Raw genomic sequence first — 13,438 nt, 5'->3', positions numbered from 1 at the left:
TTCAGCTAAAAATGTGTCATTTGTGCTTTGACCTGACATCTGTGGGTCAGAGATTAGAGTTGAGACTCCACCTGTTGGTTGGGCCAAGCAGTGTCAATCTCTGGGGACTGCTGAGCTCCTGGGGGACCACCCGCTGGCTGCTCATGTGACGATGTTTCTCATGGTGGTCCTTTCACTGTCTCACAGGTGGTAAAGACTATCGGCCTCCGGGAAGTGTGGTACTTTGGCCTCCAGTATGTAGACAATAAAGGATTTCCTACCTGGTTGAAACTTGATAAAAAGGTAAGTAGGGGTTAACTATTTACAGGCCATTCATCAGGAACTGTTTAAAACCAGAATGTTCTAACCATGTCTTTGTCTTTTTGTTCCTTGTTATTTGTGTAAAGACTTTTATAGGCAGAGGCTGCGGGCTTCCAGGAAGGGACAGTTGGAATAGAATTAGATCTTGGTTAATTCTAGCTCCTCCTCCTGGTGTGTCGGGGCAGGTAGTGGTTCACTGCCTCGCTTTTAGTTGACCTCAGCCTTTTTTTTTGTGTTTTGTTTCATGAGATTAGTCTAGAAACCATGACTCACTCACCATATGGTCAGACCCTGCTGCTGCTTTGTTTGAGTCTGCAGTAAATTATCTCCCAGCTCCAAAGACTGGTTAGCCCCAGTCACCGTAACAGAGTCATCAGCTGAGCGTGTTTTCTCCAGACCCTTGGCAGGCTGCGCGTTCTCCTCCACCTCACTTTCTGTGTTGCTGTCAGGAGGCTGAGGGTCAGTTCATGATCTAGGGCCAGACCAGCTTCCGGGCAGGTCCCAGCAGGAAGGACATGGGGTCACTCCTAAATGAGGTCCCTGGGATTTTGATAGCATGATTCTAAGAAATGAGGATGAGGCAAGTGGTCCTGCAGCCTACTAGTTGGGCTCCCAGCAGAGTGGGAGTGCTTTGGACTGACTGACTGACTGACTGACTGCCTCAGACGCATGCTACAGAGGTGAGGGTGAGGGAATGTGCCCGAGTTGCTTGCCCAGCATGTGTGAAGCCCTGTATAAACCAGGCATGGCGGGTCCCACAATCCCAGGACTCATGTGAGGGAGGTGGGGGCAGGAGTACCAGAAATTTCAGACCATCTTCCATAATGCACCCAGTTTGAAACAAGCATGGAATACTCTCACATGGTCACAGTGATAACTATCTATCTGCTAATTTTGCGTCACCAGTGCTCAGGGATGGCCTGGAGTTGGTTCTGAGAACTGCCTTCTTCCTGTCTTCCAGGTCTCTGCACAGGAGGTTCGGAAGGAGAACCCCGTCCAGTTCAAATTCCGGGCCAAGTTCTACCCGGAGGATGTGGCTGAGGAGCTCATCCAAGACATCACGCAGAAGCTCTTCTTCCTCCAGGTCAAGGAGGGTATCCTTAGCGACGAGATCTACTGCCCCCCAGAGACAGCCGTGCTCCTGGGGTCCTACGCGGTGCAGGCCAAGTTCGGAGATTATAACAAGGAAATGCACAAGGCTGGCTACCTCAGCTCTGAGCGACTGATCCCTCAGAGGTGAGCCGAGGCTGGCCTGGGTGAGCACAGGCCCCTGCCCCGGGAGGAAGGAACGGGAGGTGTGAGGGAGCAGGGAGCGCTGTCGAGGTTGAGTGCTCCTTTAAGCTGGTACTTTCCTGAGTGCTCCCTTTGGAATGTTCTGAGCCAGCAGGCTCCTAATGATTAACCGAGACACAGCAGGAGTACCGTGGCCCTTCCTCGTGAGTCTGATGGACGGGCTTGGTACACAGTAACCTGGCCTCTGGCAAACCTGTCCTGTCTCACTAATGGTGACCAAAAAAAGACCCCCTTTGGAATAAAATGCCACTTAAAATAATTTTTAGAAACTTCCAGTGGGGTAGTACTCATCAAAAGGCCAAATCTTCACATTTGTGCTCGAGAAAGACAACCGGAAAGTAAAAACAAAAACTTCCCCTAACTGTCTCATTCAGAACAGTAAGGGCCAAACACACGTGGGAAGTGGCCTCTAGGGAGACACGTCTCACAGCCCTTGAAGGTGACAATCCTGCTTCTCTCCTCTTGAATCCCAGAGTCATGGACCAGCACAAGCTCAGCAGGGACCAGTGGGAGGACCGCATCCAAGTGTGGCACGCAGAGCACCGAGGGATGCTCAAGTGAGTGAAGTCTTTTCAGCTTGCCCTCTCATGGGACTCCGGGGAGCATTTCCAGAGAGGTCAGCTTTTGGTCTCCCATGCTTGGTAAAGTCCAAGACAGAAAGTGGGGTTCCTTCATGGAGAAGACAATTTGAGTTTTGTCTTTTAAACAAGGCCTGGTGTTCTCACCTGGGGAAAGAAGCAAGTGCGTTCAACGCCTAGCTCTAACCATCCCTGCAAAGGAAAGTCCAGGGGCCAGCACTCGTTTGGCTGAGGGGAGCACTGGTCACCTGTGGCGTGGGGCTTTCTTCTGTATCTTGTTGAGGAGTTGCCAGCTCACTTGCGTATTGAGGTCGTCGCCTTCAACAGTCATCAGGATATAAGCATATGCTTTGGGTGAGAAGGGTGTTGACTTTTGATAGACAGGCATGGGCTTTACAATGAAGAAAGACCCCAGTCCCTGCCTCTGGCCTTGTGCCCAGCCCTACTACTTTCTTGCAGTTTGGGACTCAGGGACTGGGTGCCACAGAGTCCTCGAGTAGGCCAGAAGTCTCTGAGAGCCCTTTGTGGGGCTCCCTAATTGCTCCATGAGTGCAAGAAACAGGGTTACCCCTAGCAAGAGAATAAAAAGAAAAAGTCTGTTTCCTTAGAAACCAGGGCAAATCAGTTGGCTCTTCCTGACTGTGTGGGGCAGGTGGGTTACACGGTTTAGGATACCACAGGCTCCTCTCGGGGCTGCGTACAGGCCTCGCTCATCCGCGCTGCCTTTGGCTGCTGTTCCAGACCTCGCCTGCCTGTGCACTGTGCCTCCCACTCTACCTGTGCAGAGGCTCGAGTGTTTGGGTAGGAGTGCTGCCAACCAGGAGGCCTGTGTTTTTCTTCCCCATTAGGGACAGTGCTATGCTGGAATACCTGAAGATAGCCCAAGACCTGGAAATGTATGGGATCAACTATTTTGAGATCAAAAATAAGAAAGGAACAGACCTTTGGCTTGGAGTCGACGCCCTTGGACTAAACATTTATGAGAAAGATGACAAGTGAGTTGGAGTTCATCACTGATCTTAGCCATGGGGTAGCAGGCCTGGGAAAACAGGCAAAGTGCTGTGTGTGTGTGTCTGTGTGTCTGTGTTGGACTGTGCGGAGTATCTTACAGGGTGATCTGCAAGTTAGTACTTTGTATATCCAAGCTGTTCCACAGCACCAGGAGGGCCCAGAGTGAGGTGACCTTAGGACTCTGAACCCTATGAAGCAGAGAGAGAGGACTTTTCCCCCTCCACGAATGTCCCTAAGCTGTTGCCTAGCCAGGGTGGACTCAAGGCTTGTGCTAATCCACCCAGGAATGTTGATAATGCCACCAGACACCCCAGGAGTCTGTAAGAGCCGCAGCAGCAGCCTGCATGTATGAACAATTAGCTAAATCCCCTGAGCCTGCAGAAGGTGTCTAATTGCTTCACAGCCATTACATTGTCAAGCAAGGTCTGTGAGCCAAGTCACAGGCAGAGCTGCCTGGCACTGGGAACCTCTTGTCAGCTGCAGGTTTTTGTCCCAGAGACACCTTCTTTCCACCAGGGAAAATCAGCTCGCTACACCAAAGGTGAGCTGTTAAGAATGTCCCGGGGTCTCCATGTCCAGTTCATAGGTCTTATTTCTGAAACAGGCTGAGAGTCCTGAGATGCGGCCGAGTCCTGTGAAGTGTGTCAGAATGTGATGCTCGCGCTGTCTCCTGTCAGCTCCTCATATCTCACTCACCCTGTCCCCATGGTCTCTGGAGTTACCTAGGAGAGTCCTCCTGCTGGTCGTAACTGACAAACACATGAAGAATCCAGCTCATGTCCAGGCATGGTGGCACGAGTCTTTAGTCCAGCACTCAGGAGCAGAGGCAGGCAGAGTTCTGTGAATTTAAGGCCAGGAAGGGCTACATAATGAAACCTTGTCTAAAATATAAATAAATTATGTTATTTAGAACCGTTGAGAACACCCCAGGCACCCTGAACCCCTTGGAGAGCCCAGAAGGGAGCTACGGAGTGCTTGCTGCCCGAGTGTGCGTGGTGCGGCGTTGGTGGGGAAACTAAGGCAGCCTGAATCACAGGGTGCTCTCAGAGGCAGCCCACAGTGCTTCCTCCATCTCTGATTGTGGAGTGGAGGCCTGTGAACCATTACCATGCTGAAAAGCCCAGCCTGGCATCAGAAAGTCAGCACTGGGCCCAGGTCCTTATGGAAATGCACGCGGCAAGCCCCCTCTGTCTTTTAATTCCATTTTTGAATGGCAGATTTTGTAACAAGCCCTGGCAAAGGCTGTCCAAACAGGTTTTCCCAGCTGTAAGAAACAGCCATAGGCAGGAACTTGCTGATGTCAGCCTGTAACCAGCCCAGCCCACAGAAACGTGCTTTTTTTTTTTTTAAACCAAGTACATTTTAAACTGGGTCCTCCCCTTGTCCCTCAGGCTCCCATTCAGCAGCTAACTGCAGTTCTCCCAGAGGCCTTCAGTCTTTTCTCTTCCCAGGTGGCAGGTGGCAGCTCCAGCCCCATCACCATACCTTCTAAAGGAAAAGCATTAAGTCAGTTAACAGGAGCGCTCTTCTTTCCCGTTTGCTGGAGACTGCTCTGGGCTCCCAGGGACCATAGCCCTAAGGGCCAGGGTATTGAATTCCATCCTTCGCCAATAGAACTAATGGTGGGGATTGGATATTCTTGATACATTGTTAATAGGGGCAACCTGATACACAAATAAACAGATATATCTTTATCATAGCCTTTTTGAAATTAAACGGGCTCTGTCTGGGACATGTCTCCTGGGGACGCCCTTCTCATGGTATATGTCACAGTTCAATGGGAGCAAGGGTTCTGAAAGCATTTGTCTCTCCCTTTTCTCTAACCCTTGGCTTGGAAGGAAGAGGGGGGAGGTAAGCAAACATCCGTCCCCCTCTCTCTTCCTTTCCCCTCCCCCTCCATGGGCATTATGCACAGAAGTACAGTTGAGCTCCTAACACAAAAATAAATGAAACCTTAGACGTTTGCCAGCACGTTTCCCCACTTAGTGTAACCACTTTGGGCGTCACGGCACCATAAAGTAGCTGTGCAGGCAGTGCTGGCTCAGGGCGTCATGTCCTTAGATCAGTGGGTCCTAGGGGAGCTTGTGGCCTGGCTGGGGACTACACGCCATACGCTTGGTCACTGAAGATGGCTTACTGGATGTAGTGCTTTCTGGCCTGGAGCCAGAAAATATTTCACAGAAAGATGTGTCTCGTCCTGAAGTATAGCATCTGTACTCATCCCAAGAAGTGAAAACACAGATCATTTACTAGGGCTCAGTAGATTTTGATATGAAACTTAAGGATAATAATATAAAGTCTTGTGTTTTATTTGCTGAATTTTGACAAATATGCCTGAAAAAAATTCTCAAATTGTACCAAGACAAAATACTTGTCATCTTCATAGCTGCAGATTTTGCTTTTTTTTTTTTAAGACAGAATTTCTCTGTGTTATCTTGGCTGTCTTGACCTCACTTTGTAGACCAGGCTGGCCTTGAACTAACAGCAATCCACCTGCCTCTGCCTCCCAAGAGATTACAGGCATGCACCACCATGCCCGGCTTTGACTTAATTAAAAAACAAAAAACAAAACAAAACCAAACCTATTTGTCTTCAAAAAAAGTTATTTCAGACTTAAGATTTTAAATAGTTCGAAGAATTCCCATACACCGTTTATTTATCTTCCTCCATCTCTAACATCTACAGACCCAAGTGTGGCCATCAGAACGCTGGCGGTGGGTGATGCACAGTGGTGACAGTCTGTGGGCCTCCTTCCCACTTGTTCCACTGGTTTCTGCTTCCAAAACCTAACCAGTGTCGGCACGGGGCGTAGCTGCCCCTAGGTCTGGACAGCAGGGTCTTCATCATTGCTGTTTTGGACTTCCCATTGACTTTTGGAAAGGCTTCACCTTGCATTGCCCGAGGTTTGCTCACAGTCAGACTTGAGATTTGCACTTCGGGTGAGCGTCCTATAAGAATGCCTCGGGGCCTCCCACAAAGGAACACGTGGTGTCAGTGGGTCAGTCCAGCCCCCAGCGGGTGCGTCAGTGCTAGCCCTCCTGTCGTGTCTGCCCTTCTCATAATAGCTGGTAAACATATTTTAGGGTGATCCTGTGAGTTCGCTGACACTGATTCTTACACTTTCAGCTATTGCTTCTAATGTCCATGAGTGGAACTTAGGAATAGCCATGCCGCAAATACGTTAAATAGAAGGAGCCAGCTGCTTTTCTCTGTATTCACTTCTCTGTGTTAGCGTGAACTTGTGGGGGTTTGCTAGCACGGCATTTATTTCGTTACTGAGGTTGTTGGAGACTCGGCTTGTAGGAGACCTTGGCATGGTTACCTGTGTCCTTTACAAGCAATTCCATGGTGCTGAGAGTGTCTGAGCATGCTCAGCAACCAGCCACCTCCACACACCTCTGGTTCCTGCTGGTGGAAAGTCGACATCTGCCTTTTCCTCCTTTTCCTCTCCTGCTCCAATTTGAGGGCCTACAAGTAGCTCAGGCTACCCCAGAGCTCACCACTCTCCTACCTCAGCTTCCCAAGTGCTGGGATTCTAGATGGGTACCGCCTTGCCTCCCCACCTTCTAAGTGGTGACAGGTAAGGGCACTGACACGTAAGTCCCATGGCAGTCTTCTGGGTGGACAGTGCTCATGTTTTACGTGTGATCTCTTTTTTTAGACGGGGAGAGAAAAAGAGAACCCTTGTAGGCTTTCATTTTCCAGCTGGTTAAGAATTAAAGGAAGTTATCTAGCTCATAAGTGAGTCACAACTCTCGTGCTCAGCCCTTGTTTCAATACTACAATTATGCTTATGAGCGGCTATGGATTGTTGCCCATGTGGGTTTTCAAAGTCGTTGGTCATGTTGGGCCCAGCCTTTGGAAAACAGACGCCTGCTGAGGTTGGAGGCCTGGCGTGTCTAGGTCAGAAACTAGAGAGACCTGTATGGACAGGAGCTGCAGGACAGAGCCTGGCCTCCTTGGGGTTTGAGAGTTGGAGACATTCATTGATTGGCCTGGCTGTGTGGCCGTGTGACTGTGGGTTGAGTGGCTTGTCTCCTGGTTCTCAGCTCTTCTGTGACCAGCTCTTGCTCTTAGGGTCTCCGAGGTGAGTCCTCCAGGAGCCGCTGCCCGCCGTTGCTGTGCTTTGGTTTTTCCCTGTGAGGGAGGCACAGGCAGAAGATGGTGACAGGCCATAGCTGTATTTCAAATGTTCTTAGACCTGTCCACAAAACCATGTTGCTGAAAGTTCTGTATCCCATGGGTCATGGTGAAGTGACAGGGCACACTGCATTTGTCTGTCATGATGTGTGTTAGCAGTGGGTTAGAGAATTGCAGAAAAAGAATCCATGTGCCAAAGGCCTTAGCATGTGAACCAGCCCGCCCAGGGTCCTGCATCGCTTCTGCAGTTGTGTCGTGGCTACTGTCCCTAGAAGCCCCCTGCTCTGCTTAGAAGCTCTCTTGTGGCCTTCAAAGGCTGCTTTGTGGTTTTGACCCAGCGTTTGCTGCCAAAGCAAGACCCATTCTGCCCATTGATGTTAGGCATTGAGTTCCACCCCAGCCCCAGCCCAGCTGTGACCCGCTCAAAGTAGAAACCATAGGAAATGACTGGGTTTCTTTTTCCTTCGTTCTCTTTTTTAAATGATTTTTATTTTAGGTGTGTGACAATGCCTAGGTGGTATATGCACACTTGGGTGTGGACACTCGTGTACAGAATCCAGAGGACACAGATGCCACGCTTGACCATGCTCCACTTTATTCCCTTGAGGCAGGGTCGGTCTCTCGTTGAGCCTGAAGCTAATCTGGCGGCCAGGGAAACTCAGCAGTCCTGTGGTCTCTGCACCATAGTTCTGGGTACAGGTGCTTTTCATATGAGTTCTCTGGCCTTCACACTTGCACAGACAACACTCTCACCTGCCGAGCCATCTTCCTGGCCCGGAACTGTAGTACTTGTGGTTTGAATTGTGTGTTTCAGACTCTGTCCTTGTTTCTTGTCTGCTGTTATTTCTGGTGAGGTGTTGGGAGAGTAGGGTGTGGGACACGGTTAAGCAAAGCAGTGTGGCCTTGACATCTCTTAATGGAAAAACCAGAATTCAGGCCAGTGGCATTGAGTCATAAGACCAAGGAGGGCTTTTGTGTGGTCCCTGAGCCACCCTGGACTAACACAGGGCAGCATCTAGCCAGGTGGGAGACAGAAGTTCAGAATCCGCCCCACCCCAGCTACCTCATCGGTCAGCAGCTTCTCTGCAAAGAAGGCCCATATGGAGAACAAGGCTTGTTTTCATAAAGCTAGGAATAACACGGTACTTACGACACTAAGCTGACCCGTGTCAGAGAGGAAAAGAAGGGGACCTGCGTGGGAGGGGACGAGAAAATGTGTTGGCAACCCAGAACTCTATGTTGACATAAAGTGGAGTTTTCAAGCTGTGAGACCACTCTGGGGCGAGCAGAAACTGGTGACATATCTGAAGGAAGGACTGGTTGGCTGATAAGGAACTAATGAGGTCCGCAGAACGGAAGTGGGGGCCGGGGGCTCTGGCTGTGTGAGAAGTCGGGTAGGGTAGACATGTGGGTATCAGAGGCAGGAGGTGCCATGGAGAGTGTCAAATAGGACCAATGTATTCCTGATCAGTTGATCGAAAGATGATTGGGGGAGGGGGTGGTGTACTATAGCTGCCCGAAACTGAGAGAAACTAAAACGTGGCTGCACCAAGGTTACTGCTACAGCCATTTAGTTGAACCTGGGGGTGATAATGGCTGTTTAAACGTGGTGTTTTTACTAATGCTTCTTGGACTTGCTTTGTATTTTAAGTTCAGAGATTTGCTAAGGTCTCCTGTATGTATGTATGTGTGTGTGTGTGTGTGTGTGCGTGCGTGCGTGCGTGCGTGCGTGCGTGCATGTGCACGCACATGGGCGCATCTAACCAACCACTGCTTTTCTTTTTATAACCTCAGGTTGACCCCGAAGATCGGCTTCCCTTGGAGTGAAATCAGAAACATCTCTTTCAACGACAAGAAGTTTGTCATTAAGCCCATCGACAAGAAGGCACCTGTAAGTTCAGGTGTAGCCGGGTCACTGCCTGCAAACTGGGCTTTCAGAGCACCCAGTTCCTAAGTGTCCCGATGGTCCTGAGAAGGCAGTGTTCCTCGGGCTTCCCTCTGATAGGAGCTCAGAGATCTTTGGCCCACGTGGCTGACCGCTGCCATGGGAAGTTGCTATGGAGACCAGATGGAGCTGTCCAAAACTAGATGATGTAATCTTAGTCTTCATACAGAGAGAAGGGCAGGTCTCAGTTCTCACTGACCTTGACAGAGCGATAATGAGCATTTCCCAAAAAAACGACACCCTCCGGCCTTGGCACACCCGGCTTGCCCAAGGCTCATATGGGCAGCCGGCCTACCGGGGATACCAACTTGTGGGTGGAGCTTGGGCCAGCGTCACCTCAGTAACTGCTTAGAGCATAGACAATGAGACTTTCAAGTCCACAGGACCAGAATTTGGCTTCCTGTACTGCTTTGGGCTTACCAGTTAGGAAGCATTCCAAGTGTTTGGGAGCACGGCGGGTCTCCAGGGCTTCCGCTCTGCCTTTCTTTCTCCTTCTAACGGGGCATCCCACTTTGCCCCTGTGGTCACTCTGCTCCATCACACAACCTTCACTGAGGCACCGTACTCTGTCCACGTGGGAGGCAAAGTGTAACCTAAGAGCTGAAAGGATTTGAGTCTCATTCTGTCAGCATTTAAACTTCTAGCTGATGTTAGCTCAGATTATCGAAGATACAGATACAGCCATAGTGTGGTAGAAACGGCAAGAATATTGTTTTCTAGTGTTTGGTTTGCTTTTGTTTTTAAGTGTAATCTTTTACAGAGCTTTCTCCACAATTAGACATTGAGAAAGACTTTGGGTCCCTGTGTCCTTTTTTTTTTTTTTTTTTTTTTTTTTTTTTTGGTTCCCCAGTCACAGTGGTAAGCTTAGAAAGGCAAACTTAGGCTGTGGCCATGCCATGGGTGTCTACTAAGCCTCTTAAGGCTGAGCGCCGCTTAGAAACAGCAAACACTCTGCGTTAGCGCCAGTTACTTTCCCTGCACTCTTTGTGCTAGGCTATCAGAATTGTAAAGTCAGCAGGTCCCAGCTTGGCTTGTGAAAGTATTTTCTTTATTGAAATGTTTCCTGCTGTTTGTAAACTTGTGCCTCCTCCGCTCCCCAGGCACTCACATAGTTCTTTAAAATTAAACTGTGTTTATAGTACAGACTCGGGCTCCACGGTAACGGCTCCCATTAATAAGCAGCCCCACCAGCTGAGGGTCACAAGGAACCCACGTTCTGTGTGCAGTGGGGGGGGCACGGCTAGAAAAGCAAGCCCGTTCTGAAGTCTGGGTGGGTCGGTTTCTTCTCAGTGTGGTGCTAATACATTTTCAGAACTTCTTTTCTTTTTAATCCAGCTGACAGTAGAGGAGTCTTTAGGGCTATTGCAGAATCTGTGCGTGCATATAGCCATACATTTTAGCGTTTGGAAAGCCAAAGAATGCAAAAGCAGTCATGGTTGATTGGATTAAATTAGTGCATACGTGTTCACTATCAGGCAGCCCAGTAGGAAGCTTCACCTACAGAAATGGAGGCCGGGGAGATGGCGCAGTCAGCCAAGTGCTCGCTCTACACGTGTGAGGCCCCGAGTCTGGTCCCCAGCATAAGTGGCAGGTGCAGTTGGAGGAGGCGTGTGTAGCCGCAGTGCTGAGGGGAAGGTGGGATGGACACAGCTGCTCTGTGGGGATCGCTGGCCAGCCAGTCCAGCTGAATTTCCGAGCTCCAGGTTCAAGGAGACACCCTACCCCCCCCCCCGAAATAAGGTAAAGAATGATACGGGGAGACGTGGTGACATGGATACACCTCCCCCAACACACACACACACACACACACACACACACACACACACACACACACACTATGCACCCCAGGAGCCTGGTGTTCCAGTCGCAGTTCTACATAGACGGTGGGAAAAGCAAGGTTCTAGCAGTGCCTGCGAGGTGAAGAGTGAAGCTGGCTGAGGGGAGGGAAGAGGGACAGCACAGTGTAGGCCCAAGTGTGGTGTGGGGGCAGCATTAGTCTGGGTTACGGAGGGGGCAGTGAGCAGGTGACCCTCCCATGACCCTCCAGGGCTGCAGAGTGGCCATGCCCAGCCCAATATTTCACTTTGGACACAAACAAGCCATCAGGTTGGACTTTGATGTAAACGACTGCAGAAACCTTGAAGGTGGCTGAGGGGTCGGATTTCTTACACGGTTCAGCCTTGAGTAGGGAACCCTGGGGATTTACAAAACTTCTCTAAAGGGCCAGGCCAGGAGGCAGTCTGGGGCCTCATTTTTTTACTTTTCTGTGGGATTTCCGATCTCATTTCCCTTTCAGCTAGATGAGGCAGGCTATGAAGGGCCGAGGCAGTCACCTCTCCCTTCAGAACCACCGCTACCATTGCTATAGCAGCCAGGGAGAAGAAGAGAGCTCTCTGCAGCTTCAGTGGCTTTTGAATTGTTAGAAGAGTCTGGACTCTGCTGAGCTGGTTGCTCAGGGCTGCCTTCTCGGGAGCACCTCTGACAGACCACAGCTGGTGCTGGCATAGGCCTGTGGCCTCATGGGAGCTTCCTGGGAATGTGGCCCGGCTCATCTCCTTTACTTGAGAGGAGGTGGCATGTCTTACCCCTTTTCTCTTGCTCTTCTTGTGCCTGCTGTTAGTTTTTAGGCCGCGGGTTGTCCATCCACTTATAAAGCCCTGCCCTTCTCTGTCTTGCAGTAAAATGCACTTTGGGGACTTGAACCCAGAAATCTTTAACTTGGAGTCATAAATGGCTCCTTTCAAAGGCATGGGAGAAATTCTTTCCCATCAAGCCACCAACCACTAACTCTCTGGAGTGTTTTCTAGTAGTTTCTGGGTCTGTCTTGCAGGCAGGGGTTGGAGGAACCCTGATTCTTGAATCTTTGTGATTGGTTTTTTTCTAAAGGGGAGTTGGTGCGTTTCTTTGCACGTACTTATGAGTCACAATGGAACATTTTTGGGCCGTGTGCCTCTAAAGCCATAGCCAAGATTGTTTTTCTCTTATGTAATAAGAGATAGGTGGGTAATAAAAATTCCTCTTTCTCTTAGCTCTGTGGGCTCCTCCCTGGAAAACCCAATGACTTAATATCAGTCTGTGAAACCAGAGGGCAGCCCCACCCAGGAAGTTGAGGGTTCCAAGAGGCCTCACGTAGACAGGGGAACTGAACAGGCTACCCTTTGGTGTGTCGCTTGGTTCTTCCATCCTGCTGTCCATCTGTGAGGTGGCTGTGGGTGAGATGCACACTGCTGTGTTTCCATCACCTTCCTTCCAGAAGGCTGGAGGAAGCCAGGGGGTGTGTCTCCCCTTGTCACTTGCCCTCATCCTGGAGGGAGCAAGAAGTTAGGAGGCAGGGTTGTCTGTTGTCATGGCCCTAAATCCATGGAGTCACTGGTGCCAAAGTCTCTAAACACTAGGCTCCCCCCTCCTCTTTGAGAAGAAGCTGCCCGCAGTTGTGAGTTCACAAGGCAGCCGGCACCAAGTAGCCCCTGTGCATGGCAGCCAGTGTTTACTGTCCTAGGTACTATTTAGATCTCTTATGAACACGCTCTGATTCGGTCCTGTGACACTTCCATTACACTGTCACCTCCATTCCACGACCCTGAGGCTGAGTGATGATGGAGTGGCTTGCTTGGGTTGTGGAACTCAACTCAGCTGTGGTTGTGTGCATTAATGGGCTGTCACCCAGCACTTATTAGCTAGCACCAGTACCGACTGATTCAGTCCTGGGAAGACAGATGAGGGGACAGCCCCAGGGAGTAGAATGACATGCTAGCGCAGTGGCAGACCCCCTGGGGACCGGGGGACTGAACCCCCAGGAGACGGCAGGCACAGCAGCTGGGCTGAGATCACTAGGTTGGATTGTGACAATCACTCCCAGTGACAGGCCACTCAAAGGTCTGACAGTGCAGCTCAGGCGCTGGCGTAGGTGGTGGGACCTGGCATTGCAAGGCTGTGATGCATCCCTGGCCTAGGAATCTGGAGCAGTGGAGTGAATCAGGGCAGGGACTAGTCTGGAGCAGTGTGACAGGTGACAGGCTTGGCAGGAGACAGGAAGCTCAGAAGCTAAGGTGTAGTGTACACTCAGGAACAGGAAAGGACGGGTAGTGACAGGCTGGGGGGCTGGAGAGGCAGACACCAGAATGTAGTACATCACAGGTACAGTGCTAACCAGCTTCCTCAGTGCAGGCGA

At 50.4% G+C, this 13,438-nt stretch overlaps 1 protein-coding gene across 1 annotated transcript in view; it reads left to right on the top strand.

The window, feature by feature from the left end:
• Positions 1–13,438, top strand: part of EZR (ezrin) — a 43,353-nt gene that overhangs the window by 25,200 nt on the left and 4,715 nt on the right. Inside the window, exons 3-7 of the mRNA XM_084777545.1 lie at positions 187–282; positions 1,262–1,536; positions 2,067–2,150; positions 3,020–3,166; positions 9,117–9,213. Of these exons, the coding sequence (XP_084633671.1) occupies positions 187–282; positions 1,262–1,536; positions 2,067–2,150; positions 3,020–3,166; positions 9,117–9,213 (699 nt within the window). The remainder of the gene's footprint in view (positions 1–186; positions 283–1,261; positions 1,537–2,066; positions 2,151–3,019; positions 3,167–9,116; positions 9,214–13,438) is intronic.

The sequence above is a fragment of the Acomys minous genome (genome assembly GCF_964271855.1).
Source record: "Acomys minous genome assembly, chromosome: 3".
NCBI classification, from domain to species: domain Eukaryota; kingdom Metazoa; phylum Chordata; class Mammalia; order Rodentia; family Muridae; genus Acomys; species Acomys minous.
Note: the sequence above shows the minus strand (reverse complement) of the source record. Positions and strands in the feature narration are given on the sequence as shown.